Below are 14,127 nucleotides of genomic sequence, written 5' to 3' on the forward strand. Positions count from 1 at the left end.
CTCTCCTTGTCTGAACGCTCATCACGCTTTGGCGTAGTTCCTCCTGTGAACTGTGTGCTGGGCTGTAAGTATCAGGAGGGCAAAGACAGTGTCTGCCTCGTGCCTGGTGACTAATACACAGCCTACCATGTGCAGTGGCTACTCAGCAAACATGTGTTGGAAGAATCTACGTCGAGTCTCACAGTGAAGTGATGTGTAAAGTATACCTAGAATCGGGAGACAGCTTCTGCTCCCAGCACTGACTCTAAATGATTGACTCAGGGCAAAACAATTTCAGTGTTCCTTTCCTCAGAGGTAAAATTAGGGGATTAAAGCAGGTGATTGCTAATATTGTTCATAGAGCTATGATCTGCACAATTCCATATTTGTGGGATTGGTTTACATACTGATAACAGCAATAAAACATTTAAAATGAACAAATCTGCAAAGGCGTCATGAATGGGATAATTTAGTGCAAAGGAGTTGTTTCCCCTCTGGCTGTTACTACTATTATGCATTGATTTTACTAAGCAAGTTTCCAGGGAGATGAACTGCTGAATAGGGTATATTGGAACCTGAGACATGAGACATGACAATTCCCAGCTGGAAAACAGAGTGATGAAAATGGTGGGACCTGGGAGAGAAGCATCGGATTGACAGGTTTGGAGCCCACAGAAATACTGTGGCCCCCTTTTAATTTACTTCCGGGATGAAGGTATATGGATGAGTGACTATGTGCGTCTCTTTGCCTCTGTGCTCTTGGGAATTCCTTTAACATCAGCGTCATTAGTTACAAAGGCAGCAGTCCCTATCCAATTTTTTTTGTGTGTCAGGATTGTTCATGTATAAACTAGCCTTCTTTGTTGGAAACATTTGCAAGTAATCCCATAAACAAACAAACAAAAAATGCAAATCCTGCACTGCCCCAGCCAACCCTGCTGACACTGAGACCAGACTGCCATCTATTATACACAGACATGAATTGAAATTCTCACTTTGGGCCTAACCTAATTTTCCAGTGATAATAGGCATGGATTCCCAGAAGCACTCTACACCTCTTGATAGTAACATCCTCATTTCCTTTCCTGGTAAATGTTTTAAATAAGATTTTAACACCAAAGGAAATTAACCTTTAAATTAATTGTAATTTTAAAATGCCATCACTGATTTTTGTCTTCAGCCTAATTACCTTCTATTATTTAAATAAACCTCGCCTCCTGTGAGCTTTAAGTTTGTTTCTCCTTCACTCCCTGCCACACAATGCCAACCCATCCTCATGGAGGCCTTCCTGACTCTGCTGCTGGAGCAGCCTCATTTAAATGTCACAGGATTGAGGGTTCGCCCTATGCTGCTTATTTACAAGGCACTCTTGCAGCGCTCTGTGTAAGGCTGCTCCACTCAGAGGTTTTCATTCTGCATACCTGGTGACCATCCTTACAGATGCAGTGTTTTTAGTCCTCCTGCTGTTAAGAAGGAGATAGCTAAGCTTGGCCTTCTGTTCCTATTAGATGCCATTTCCACCACTAAAGTAAAACTGGTCGTAATGAAATTGGCAACAGCCAGCATCATTTATCAAAAGACTAACTTTGAATGTACAGTCTTCTTTCTTAGCACGTCTCAGCTTTAGAGAGCTTTTAAGACTTCTGTTTCCTGGGCCAGCTCTTTGTCTTGTTCTCATTTGTCCTTTCAAGGTAGGACTAAGGGATCCCAGCAATTTTATTTTGTGAGCCTGTATATTGGTGCTAAAAGCGTCCTATTTTTCTGCCACTTAGCTGCTTTCCTTCTCATGTCATTATCCATGTGGGTATAGAGAGAGATGGTGAGGAAACAAGTACAGGACACCCAGTACAGGTGGACTAGGTATTAGAGAATTGGAAGAGGCAGAATAATCAAAATGGGAGATGTTTCTTTTATTCATTTCCATAAATGTCACCACTTCTCCTTCCTTTCACATGCTGTTGCTTTCTTTTCCATTGAGGCGGATTAAAACAACTTGGATGTTATTCATCTACTGGATCACATCAGTTTTCTGCACCACATACCTCCTTTATTACACCCCAGTTAAAGGTCCTCCTTTGCTAGTATGAATATAGTTACCTCAACATTGACTCTTTAGAAACAAGGTCCTGATTGTTTCGAATCAACAAAGGATAGGGAATGAATCAATTTCTTTCCCCGCTATTTTTGATTGGGGAACATTAGATTTATTTAAAGATGATCATAGTGTGCATGTATGTGTGTGTATGTGTGTGTATAATAAGCAGTAGAGTATAATGGAGGAGACGTTAAGAGAAAAGGGAGAATATGAGAAGTGATTGTTAAAGAAGACTCAATTTGGACCTGAATATCCAAATTTAAAAATAAAGTGCATATGTTTTCTCTCCCCTGACCACAAGAGGGAGCAACTTAACAGCAGGCTGAAAAAAAGACCAGCACTAATTTTGGGAGACAGTGTAACAATTGTATCACTGTTAGGGAAGGCTGTTGTCACTGACAGGAGCTTGCATGTGATTGACAGGAGGCACATCTATATGTAAGCATTCGTTTCAGGTGCTGTCTTTTATTTTTACATATGGCAGCTTATCTTTTTTTTCTGCTTTCTTCCATTTGTCTAGAAAACGATGAAAGCTGCTTTATTCTAATTCATTATTCATTTACTTAGAATCAATTAGGGTCTAAAAAAAATGTCACATTTCCTTAGGAGTTTCCATATAGTCCAAGAAATGTTAGTGGAGAGCTGATTGATTCGTTTTTTCCCCATATACTTACTGAGTCCTGCTTCAGGTTGGGGGTAGGCTGGATGCTGAGGATGTAGTGGTGGTCAAGATAGCTGTGGTCCCCACTAGCATCCCCTAATACTCTTACCCTGAGGGAGTCAATATGTGCTATATTATGTCAGAAGTTCACCGATAAGCTCAGTGACCTGGGGCAAGTCATTTAATCTATATGGGCCTATAAAATTAAAGTGTTGAAATAGAGCAGTAGGCAGTAGTTTCCTATCATTTCAAACTCTGTGGTGTTCTTAGTTCACAGGAAATCTTAAGCGGAATCAAGAGTTGTAAAATTAAATAAATGCAGAGCTCCTGTGCTCTGGGAAGTTGGAAGAGGAGCAAGGTGACATGTTCTACCTTGGCCCCACTATGATTCTGCAGGGCACTAGCTCAAGGTTAGTAGCCTCTGAAGTCTGGGGCTCCAGACTCTAATCATATGTGATTCTGTTCAGAGATGGGGAAGGGAACAGCACATTTTGATTTTGTGGGAGCCTGGCAGATATAGACAAGGTTATCTCACTCAGTCACCTTCAGAATTACAAAACAAATGTTATAAAGAAAACAATAACATACTACGCTTTCATTTGATTGCTTGAGTATGATATTTGAACAGTAAAAATAGACACACCATTCTCATAACTCTACCTGTCAACCTGGCACCCAGGAACTTGGCACCTTTTTTGAACTGCTAATTGCCTACCCCTTAGGTTATGTTTGGAGAGTGGTTTATAAATAATAAGAAAGAAAGCTCAGGTTACCAAACAGACTGTATAATATGGCCCTAACAACCAGATAGAGAGAAAGAAAAAGAAGAAAGGAAGAAAGCAGACATATACCCAAATGTTACCTGAGAACCAGAATTCAAAATTGTGAAATCATTCTAATTTTCTTTTTTGTTTGTTTATCTGTATTTTCTCTACATTCTGCAGTAAACTTACATTCCTTTATAAACAGAAAGAACCAAATATTTTTTAATGGACGAGTACTCCTCCCTTGCCACCTCTACCCTCCCCCACAGGCGGGAGAGTGTGTCCTTGTGCTCAAAGAATTGCATCCAAACTCAATGATCCTGTCAAACTGGAAAAGCGATCGAAATATACAGAACAGAGTTCAATACACAGAAGTGTAGGCCGGCAGGCTTTAGAAGAAAAATCAAACAAAAATAACAGAAAATTATTAGCTTCAGAGAAGTGAATCATTTCCTGTGGTTTGCTTTTCAAATGAAAGAGTCTATAAATCGATTATGACTGTTATCCCAAGGCCAGTTTATTTTAGAGAATTCAGGACAGGCTTTTATGAATCTGTGCTTGGTTGGTAGGTTTGTGCATGTGTGTATGTGAACATGTGTGTTTAAACATCTAGAATTAATTTTCCAATATTTTTTTCAAAATAAGCCCTCTTAGGATATTTTTAAAATGACATTCTGCATATTTTCCCGGATGATTTGAATATTTAAGAACATTTTTAAACACACTGAATCTCTTTTAGAAAAGATAGTGACTACTTAGAAAAATGGATCCACTTTCCAGAGGACTGATGTTTATTTTTATTTTTAGTTTAACTATTAAGGCAAAGGTTTATAAGAAAACATAATAAAAATTGAGAAATCATGTTGCCTATTTTTTCTATTATGGATAAGTTATTATTTTTCCACAGCTGCATGTTTTCCTTTTAATTGTCACATCTAACAACTCTAATGAAGCTGATAAGTTCTTAGTTCTATCACTGTAAGTGGACATTAGACTCTGGTGCAGAAGAGCTGAGGATTAAGGGAGAGAAGAGCTACAAGTATAATAAAAGGCACCAGACCAGAAATCTCAGAACATTTTATTTCTTTCACAGAATACTGTCAAAGAGAACAAGTAGAGGGGAATAAAAAACACTGGAGGTCATAAGGAAAACTCAGCATGGTTGGCAACAGATGATACAGTGAAGAGCCCAGCCACAAAGACAGCTCAGCGAGGGATGCCCGCTCTCTTGGAGAAAGCCTTTTCTCCTAAGACATATCGCTGCCTTTTACAAATATATAAAAGTATGTTGTGATGGCTGCCCCACTCAAATAAGGTTCAAGTGTCAAGGCACACCCTCTGGAGCAGGTCCCAGCTTTTTTCTGGTGAGGAGCTTCTCATCTGAAGGCAGATCACCCCACCTCACAGCAGGAGATGCGGACCGCAACTCCTGCCTACTGGCAGTGAGCCAGGAGCAGGGAGGCTACCGTTACCACCTGGAGCCTCTTACCCATAGGCGTTTGATATACCAGTGAGCAGAAGCTAGCCCCACTCTGTTCCCCATAGGTATTTTCAAATAGCCAACAGCCACATGGTGTGTGCGTGTGTGCGTGTGTGTGTGTGTGTGTGTGTGTGTGTATCTTTAGATATGGGATGTTATGGTCTGAATGGTATACCCTTCCAAATTTATCTGTTAAAGGCCTAACCTGCTATGTGATTGTATTTGGAGATGGGGCCTTTAAAGAGGTAATTAAGGCTAAAGAGGCCATAAGTACGTGGCCCTAATTCAATAAAACTGGTGACCTTATAAGAAGAGGAAGAGACATTGGGGCATGCACAGACAGAGAAAAGGGGGCAAAGTGAGAATTCAGCCTTCTATAAGCCAAGGAGAGAGGCTTTAGGAGAAACCAAACCTGCCAACACCTTGATCTTGGACTTCTAGCCCTCAGAACTGTGAGAAAATAAATATGCATTGTTTAAGCCACCCAGTCTGTTATATTTTGTTATTGCACCCCTAGGTGACTGATACATGGGGGCGGAATTGCCCACATCTTCCTATTTGAAATCTTTGCTCCAAGGGTGGTTGTCATCTCCTGATAGGCACAGCAGATGGCAGTGTTGTCCTGTAAGTTTGCACAGCCAGTTGGCCTGTCAGGCTGGGGCTCTGGCTTAGATAAACAGAGGGTCAGAGATGTAAACTTCAAGGCCAAGGGTTTTCGTTGGGGAAATTAACAACAACTTTGCATTAAAGTGTCTATATAAGTATTTATAAAACTGGCCTCTAGAAAAGTAAATGAGATACTGTTTAAAAGAAGAAATAAAGAAAAAAATCCTAGGCATTTGATGTGCCTGCAGGAACTCCCTCTAGTTCAATGATGATTTATTGCTATTTGTGGAGTCTAAGTTTGACTCTTCGCTCATGGAGCCTGAACCCTCACCTTAGCTCCCTAGAGTGTGGTGCCTCTGAGGCTCTCTGGCTACACTTGCTGCTGAGCCTCAGATATCAAAAATGGGTACAGAGCCGGTCCGCTTCTATTGACGTCAAGAATATTTCAGTCTTCCAGGTGCCGTAATTAGGCCCTTATCTCCACAGTCCATTCTCAGCACAGCTACAGAACCCAAACTGTCCTGTGTTCCTTTTGAGGCTCTTAGGAATGGAAACTTAAGTAATTTGGCAAGTAGGGAGCTGGCATCTCCTCCTGTACTACACTCCCATCAGGTTGCTACATTGCAAATCCACAGCAGGTAAGAATAGTTACACAGAGATCCTTTCCCTGTTTATATATACATTAAACTTTCCCCATCTTTCAGGACTTACTTTCTGAGAGCATTTGTGTGTGTGTGCATGTGTGTGTGTGTGTGTGTGTGTGTGTGTGTGTGTTTTATTGTACATTCATCAAGCCAAAACATTTTTAAAGGATCAAAATAATTTTCTTTATGATTACTGAAAACTAGATAGAAATTGCAGCCTTTTTTACACTTGAGCATTGGAAGTCATGTGTTCTAGGCAGTGCCTGGAGGTAAACATATAGACCGGTGATCAAGATAATGATAATGCATGGGAAATATCAATCTAAAGCATTTTACTCAACAAATATTCGTAATTGTCTGTGTGTGAGTGACCACAAGTAAACAGACCTAACTGGACAGAGAACTGGCCCAAATGAGCATCTCCTCCAGGTTGTTTAGTCATCCCAGGAACGTTCATGATAAGCATGAGTCTACTAGGATATAAAAAAAGGAGAGTAGTTCATATCTTACTCACTGAGCAAAAAGGCTAACATTAGAAAAGTTGTCTGTGATAAGTCTGCTTTTCTTTTAGATTAATAAAGGCACTTAAGGAGTTGTGGTCAAAATACATAAAAAGACATAAGCATTATGGAGAACAGTTTATTAGATACTTGAAAGATAAGCCTTATCTTCCAAAAGATATTTGTGACTTCACATCCCCTTGGATTTACATGGCTTTGACCAAAACTTGACCTAGGGCAGAATTCCCTAAAACGAGTTCCCTGGAATTATAATTCCCTGGAATATTAAGATTTCTTATGAAAAAAGGTTCCGTGTTCAAATGTTTGGGATATTAACTATACTTTTAGTTTCTGTAAAATGCCCTAACATCTACAGAATGACCACAGGCTGTTCCCAAATTAAGCCTGGCCCACCCCAAACATCTGGAGACCTTAGATAGCCCCAAACCTTATTCTCTGACACTCACAGTGAACATGAATTTCATGGGGACCTCTTTCAAACTTAGCCAATCCTAAATCCTTTTACCCTGCCTTGCCTGGTCCTTTCCCTGGAAACCACAATAAAAGCACTTGCTTATGGTTCTGCGTGTGTGTGTGTGTGTGTGTCTCTCTCTCTCTTTCTCCTCCCTCCATCTCTCTCTCTGTCTTTCTCTCTCTCCTCTCTCTTTCTCTCTCTGCCTCATGACCCACGATGATGCTTTCCCTGAGTGGCCCTGCATGGCATGCTGTGTTCTCCCTAGGGAACCGTGAATGTGGTAAAACCCTTTTTGGTTTCTCTCTTTGATCGGCTTCTGGCCTCACTGTATCTCATCCAACACAATATGGTTAAAACAAAACTGGATTAGGACAAATTGGACATACTTCTTTATTGCAGTACTCTCAGAGATGTTAATACATAAATGTGCATTCTAAATTTTCAGTGTCAAACTTACTTGGCTTTGGAATCTTTTTTGAGCAGTATAGCTTATGGACTAGCATTTCTGGGATCCCGCTTGGGAGGTACTATTCTGGAGAGATACCGATTATCTGTCTAGGAGACTTGGTGTGTCAGTATATTTTTCTGAAGATAAAAATGCAGACATCATTGTGAAATAAAATCAAACACTATAGTTTAGAGAAAGCTCAATTCCCATATGAAATTTAACCTATAGACTCATCAAGGATTTGGCACAAAGACACTGAATGGTTAATAGCTGAATGAACTTACAGTTTGTGGAGTCCATACATTTTAAAATCCATATATCTTTTACCTTTCCTAATATTTACCCTTCCAACAGAATAAATCTTTTGGGCGTAGGACAAATGCTTACTAGATATCTTCTCCTGCATCTTTGTGAAGCACCTCAAACTTAACCTTTCCAAACTGAACCAGTTGCTGCATCCCCATTCTACTTTCCTCAAGTGACATTTTCATCTATCCATTCACTCATATCAGAAATTCAGAAATCTGTCAGCCTCTTCCTTACCGCTTACATAGTACCCATCCACAGTCCATTAATCAGTATTGTTTTTATGTTTAATAACATATCTATCCTCTCCCTCTCCAACACTGGGCTTAGTCCAGACCCTCATCATCTCATATCTCAGTCATTTTCACGGTGTCCTAATCTGTCTGTCTTTCCTTCATCTCGACCCTCCCGTTCAAGTCTCTCCTTCATACTGATACCATTATGTTTCTTCTGAAGTGCATTTCTGATTGTTACTCTTTCTATTAACTGCCAATTGATTGGCCATCATGCTATACAAAATAAAGTCCGACTCCTTACTCTGTCATAACCGTTTTTCTACTATCTCATCTTTTCCAGTCATCTCTGGGTACCCACCTCTGGCACAGGATATAATTCAGTCATATTAACCTGACTGCTCTGCCCCCAACATGGCAGGCTGTGATATGTCTTGGTTCTTTTTCACCTTTTTCCTGGGATCACCTTACTCCCGCATCAGCTATCCAAATATCTATTTATTTTCCAAGACCAAGCTCAAGAGTGTCCTTCTCTATGAAACCTTTCCTGATTCCTTTCCTATCTCCCCACACTATACACTCTACAGAGCTTTATTATACTTATTTGTTCACATGTTTCTTTCCCCTACAAAATGCTTAATTCCTAGAAGTAAAAGACTGCATATTACTCATCTTTTTTTTTTTTTTTTTTTTATAAAGTTATTTATTTATTTTTGCTGCATTGGGTCTTCGTTGCTGTGCGCGGGCTTTCCCTAGTTGTGGTGAGCGGCGGCTACTCTTCGTTGTGGTGCGCGGGCTTCTCATTGCAGTGACTTGTTGTGGAGCACGGGCTCTTGGCACGCGGGCTCAGTAGTTGTGGCTTGCGGACTCTAGAGCACAGCCTCAGTATTTGTGGCACACGGGCTTAGTTGCTCCATGGCATGTGGGATCTTCCCGGACCAGGGATCGAACCCGTGTCCCCTGCCTTGGCAGGCGGATTCTTAACCACTGCGCCACCAGGGAAGTCCCTACTCATCTTAAAATATCCCCAAACTGACATCGCACTTGATACATTGAGGAGTGTTTTACAAACACTTATTTGTAAAGGACTGTCATTTCCTTTTGCAAACAACAATAAAAACTATGCACTGCATATTCCTAATTTTACATCGTGTGTGGATATGATTGAGAATGTGTCTCCTCTAAATGAATCACATGATACAGCCTCCCTCTTTCTAGTATGACTGGAAAGTGAAGAAGAAACACATATTTCTCTTTGAGTATTTTCCTCAAATCATCCTATTAACAGAGCAGTGGATCCTCATCTTTTCCTCCACTGTCTCAACACCCCAATCATTATGAATATCTTTGGAAACCAAGAAAAACGATTCCCAGCTCTGATTTTTCCTCAGAATAAATATAGCTGTATGGACAAGTACCCAGAGAGCATTGAAGTACTTTTTCCAATCCTCCTATTTCAGATCCTTAGGGGGCAAGGAAGGAGTGAAACCTTCTACCTGCCAATTTTTAGAAGAGCAGAGGACAATGGAGCCACTTAGAGGCTTGTGAGAGGGTACCTCCATTTAAACTCTGGATCAAGCAGTAGTGCGGAATGCTGAGACTCTGACATAAAGTTCTAGCTATTTGTATCAAATTGTAGGAAAGAATAGGAAATATGAACATTTGGTTTCATGAAGACAAATTTCTTGAATCAATCTGGAGTCAGTTCTTGTGAAAATTTTTGGAACTATTGCAAATTGTTGATTGTTGGGATTTGTAGTCCTGGGTGAAACTGATTAGTTATCTATATGCTGGATACTTTTATGAAAACCATTTTAGTCTAATGGGTACAAAGGGCTTAGTCCCTATTCTAATGATGTGTTAAGGGATATTGTCTGAGAAGGAGGAAAACAGGTAAGAGGCAGTAAAGAAGATGCTCTGAACTTGAAAGAAACAGAACAGAGCTTTAATACTTACAGCTGTCCTCTTCTTCAGTTATACATTTCACAACATAACAGGCGTAGATGAACCCTGCCAGCTGAAACAAAACAAAGATGCTTTAGACATGTGGCAAAGGCAACAGTACTGGATATCACTGGGGGAGCGACTTTTCAAAGGCATGTGGTTTTGACTAGATTCAGTGTTCCAAAAGAGTTCATCAGGCTGGATCTGGACTCCTGTGTGGATTCTTGATTCATATAATGTGACTTATAAGTGAATATATTACTCTGTTTTCCTTTGTTCTGCATTTATGTTTAAGATTTGTTAATTGCCAGGCAATCTACAACAAGTTATTTTAGGTCCAGAGGAAAAATACAGAATTATGGCCATTCATCAATGGATTAGCATTTGCATTTGTGCCAATCAACTTCTAATTCACTTTTCATTAGCCCAGAGCCTAAGATACTAAAATTGGACTCCTGCTGACTATCAGAAAAATGTTTTGAGAGAAAAATATTAAGGAGATTCCTTGAAATATTGCCTCAACACTTTGTAAGTAAGAAAAACTCTTATTTAGACCAGTAACAGGAACCAGGACATACCGAGTATAGTTAAGATGACATGATACAGAGGAGCAATGGGGTGGGTAACTGTAAGGAATATCACAATGCATTTGACTGGGATTGCACACATCAGAGCATCCTTTCTGAAGCATACAACAGAGGTCCCTGTGGTCAGGGAAGTCTTTGCTCACTGAAATAGTATCTGTGAAGGAGCACAGTAAAGCCCTTTGATATATGTCCCCTCAGATGGTGTAGTTTTGTATTCCTTCATATAAGTATAATTATTTAGTCAAATAATGAGCACTGGTATAAGGAAGCAAACTAATTTCCTGATATGTGGAAAATTTTTTTTCCAAAACAATCCAGTTTGGAGGAATCCTTAAAGGCATGTCCTCAGGACAGTGATGACTATTTTTCACGGTGACATTTCAGACAGGCATTGATCCTACTGAGTATTTGGCATCAGGGAAGGGAACCTTGGGAAAAAGGCTACAGTCTTCAATCAGGAAGCTAAGGTACAGGGCAAAAAGTTGCTGCTGTGATAAACCTAATGAACTTGTTTTCCATTAGCTGACAGATTGCAGTATTTCTGGAAGATGTGAGTGGAACATTTTAAGTCAGAGGGTACACTGATAGGTATTTAATGAGAAGAACTATTTGGAGACAGAGGTCCGGTTAAAAGGAACTTTAGAAAATCTTTAATTTTAGTGTGAGAAAGAAAGCACGTTCTGGCAGATTCTGTTCTTTTCCAAAGAGATCTGGCATGAGATAAAACAGTGGTTTTCCTGGCACAGAAACAGTGACCCTGCTTAAGAGAGAGCAATGAATGAGAAAGCAGACTTATGCAAAATATTCTTCACAAGCTTTTGTTTTCAGATCCTGGATGAGAGGGACAGTGGACCCGCTGCCCTCCCACCCCCAAGTGTAGTGTCTGAACCACTACACATAGTAACAGAGAGCTAGATAACATACCACTGATGCTACATTAGCACTTAGGTTTTTAAAAATATGTTAGAAAAGTCATCAAATAAGCATTTTTCTCTTTGAAGTATATGTTGCTATTGGCAATAAAATTGTGATAGTAAGAACAGTCTCCTTATATAATGGAATCATCAGGTTACTGTTTTTATGGGACTTATTTTTAGAATACAGGGTACTATTAAAAACCAGTGTATCCTATTTGGCTTTAGCAAAGATATTGATTTGACCAAACAAAATCACACAGTGATTTGAGCATTTTCACAGATAATGGAGAAACAGATTAACGCTTCTTAATCTTTTATCCACCAGGGCCCATGAAAATGCCCGTATCACTGAGTGACCTAGTCCCATGTGTACTCTGTCATGGGTGCTGGATCCGACTGTGGCGAGGTAAAGAGGCTATGGGTTTGGTTAAATCCCCTGGGTACTGCCTGTATCTCCCCTTCTTCCTCCACAGGAAGGCCTTACCATTGTGGCTAAATGCCATAGATTTATCAGTAGTTTATCTCTTCTCTTCAGTTTAAAATACTTACTACTTGAATTATCTACAAAGCAACTTTTTTCCTAATCACAAACTTTTCTCTTGATTTTCACTCATCACTTAATTACTTTTAAATGAAAATCTAGGTAAAGAGCATTGATAAATTCTGAGATTCAGGGCCAGTGAGTTTAAACTTCTCATTAAAGTGTCACTAGAATCTAGATTATTAACTGTACCCCTCTCCCAGAATGCAGCCAAGGCACTGTGTTTTGCTTACCAGTGATCTTTTAATTGTATTCGGTTGCATTCTTTAACTATCAGGGGAGTGACTTTGATATAAAAGTAAATCCTGCTGCATTTCATTACAAAAGCTTGCTGATTAAGAGAACTTCACCTTTTAAATTGGTCACCTCTAAATACAAATGGAAATTGGTTTCTCCCAAATTAATAAAGATTCATAAACCTCTGTTACCTTTCAATTTTCCTACACCAAATACATTTCTAATTTAATTTTTACTCCCTCACAGCAACTTATAAATTTACCTACAGAAAAGCAGTTTCAACGAATTTCTTACAGCTCTGAATACTTCCTATAAAATGCAACTCAGCTAACTGCTGCCCAGGCCACAAAGATGAACCAAACCAGGGTTTCCCAACCTCGGCACCACTGACATTTTGGGTTGAGTAACTCTTTTTTGTGGGCTCTGTTATGCATTATAGGATGTATAACTACTAACATCCTATGATCGAGACAGTTGATAATTGAGATAATCCAAAATGTCTCCAGACATTGCCATACATCCCTTCAAAGGCAAAACTGCCCCTCGTTTAGAGCCACTGTTTTAGACACAGTCTAAAGGATTTTGCAGTCTTGTAGCAGGGGTACACATATAATTGTACTTCAAAGTAGATTAAGATAAGTGCCAGGAGGAAGGAAGAAAATAGATTGTCTCCTAACTGACAAACGGTAGACTGGGTGATTTCACGCGTTAGCTTATTAATCCTCACAGCTACCTTTGGAAGAGCATTATATGTATCTTTGCAGAGGAGAGGTAAAATGGGCCTTGCTTTTCCTGAGCGAGTTCATCAAGCGGGGAAGTTATAGACTGTGTTCAAGGAAGAGCCATTCCTTCCATCTGATGAGAGTTTGTGGACCTCATATTAGAGCAACGGAAATAAAAGCTGTGAAGACAGGTTAGGGCTATAATCAGAGGGCTTTGAGTATGTATCAAATTGCAATTCTAACTATGTAATTTTCTATACAGTACACTTAAGGTGCACCCCATCTTCTACTGAAGAAGTATAAAAGTTTTCACAAAATACAAATCCTTCCTAATGTGATATATAGTCCCTGTCTAGCCTCATTTCCCACCACTCCTTGTCTCAGAATTTATGCCAGTATTAAGCTGTTGGTAGTTTGCAGACATATATCAGGTGGTTGCCCTCTGTTCTTTAACTCTTTAACCCCTTCTGCCAACAAAGCATGCGAATGCCCTACATCTCCTCCCTTCCTTCCTTGCTCAGCTCTCCACCTTTGAGTAGTTCTAACTCATCCTTTAAGACTGAGCTAAAGTGTTGCCTTGCCAAAGAACTGGCAGTCCATTCCCAGGGTAGGTTGTAGGTTGGCATTTTGGAGATAGACCTCGAGAGATGGGGGTGGAAGGCTTTGAGAGGGAATAACGGGAAAGGTGAGAATATCTTCCAAGCAGAGCTCAGGCAACCTATGGGAAGATGTGGATTATGTTCAGAGAGGAGCAAGAGGCCCCGTTTCAGAGGAGTTTGGGCAATGTGAAGGGGTGTAATGGTTCCCAAAGTAGGAAACAGTGACCTACATGGTCATAGTGGATATGAATACCTGGAATGAAAATAAAATTATTTATTCTGTTCCTTATTTAAAGATGGCTCAGAGTAACAATGAAAGATACCAGTGGTATTATACTAGGCAAACATATAATTATCCACTTGTAACAAACCAAAATATTACAGTTGTC

The 14,127-nt window shown here is 39.9% G+C and overlaps 1 protein-coding gene across 1 annotated transcript in view; it reads right to left on the reverse strand.

Moving 5' to 3' along the window:
* Positions 1-14,127, reverse strand: part of NKAIN2 (sodium/potassium transporting ATPase interacting 2) — a 146,257-nt gene that overhangs the window by 9,030 nt on the left and 123,100 nt on the right. The window contains exon 2 of the mRNA XM_065888822.1: positions 10,148-10,208. Coding sequence (XP_065744894.1) covers positions 10,148-10,208 — 61 coding nt within the window. The remainder of the gene's footprint in view (positions 1-10,147; positions 10,209-14,127) is intronic.

This window comes from Phocoena phocoena, chromosome 12 (assembly GCF_963924675.1).
Source record: "Phocoena phocoena chromosome 12, mPhoPho1.1, whole genome shotgun sequence".
Taxonomy (NCBI): Eukaryota; Metazoa; Chordata; class Mammalia; order Artiodactyla; family Phocoenidae; genus Phocoena; species Phocoena phocoena.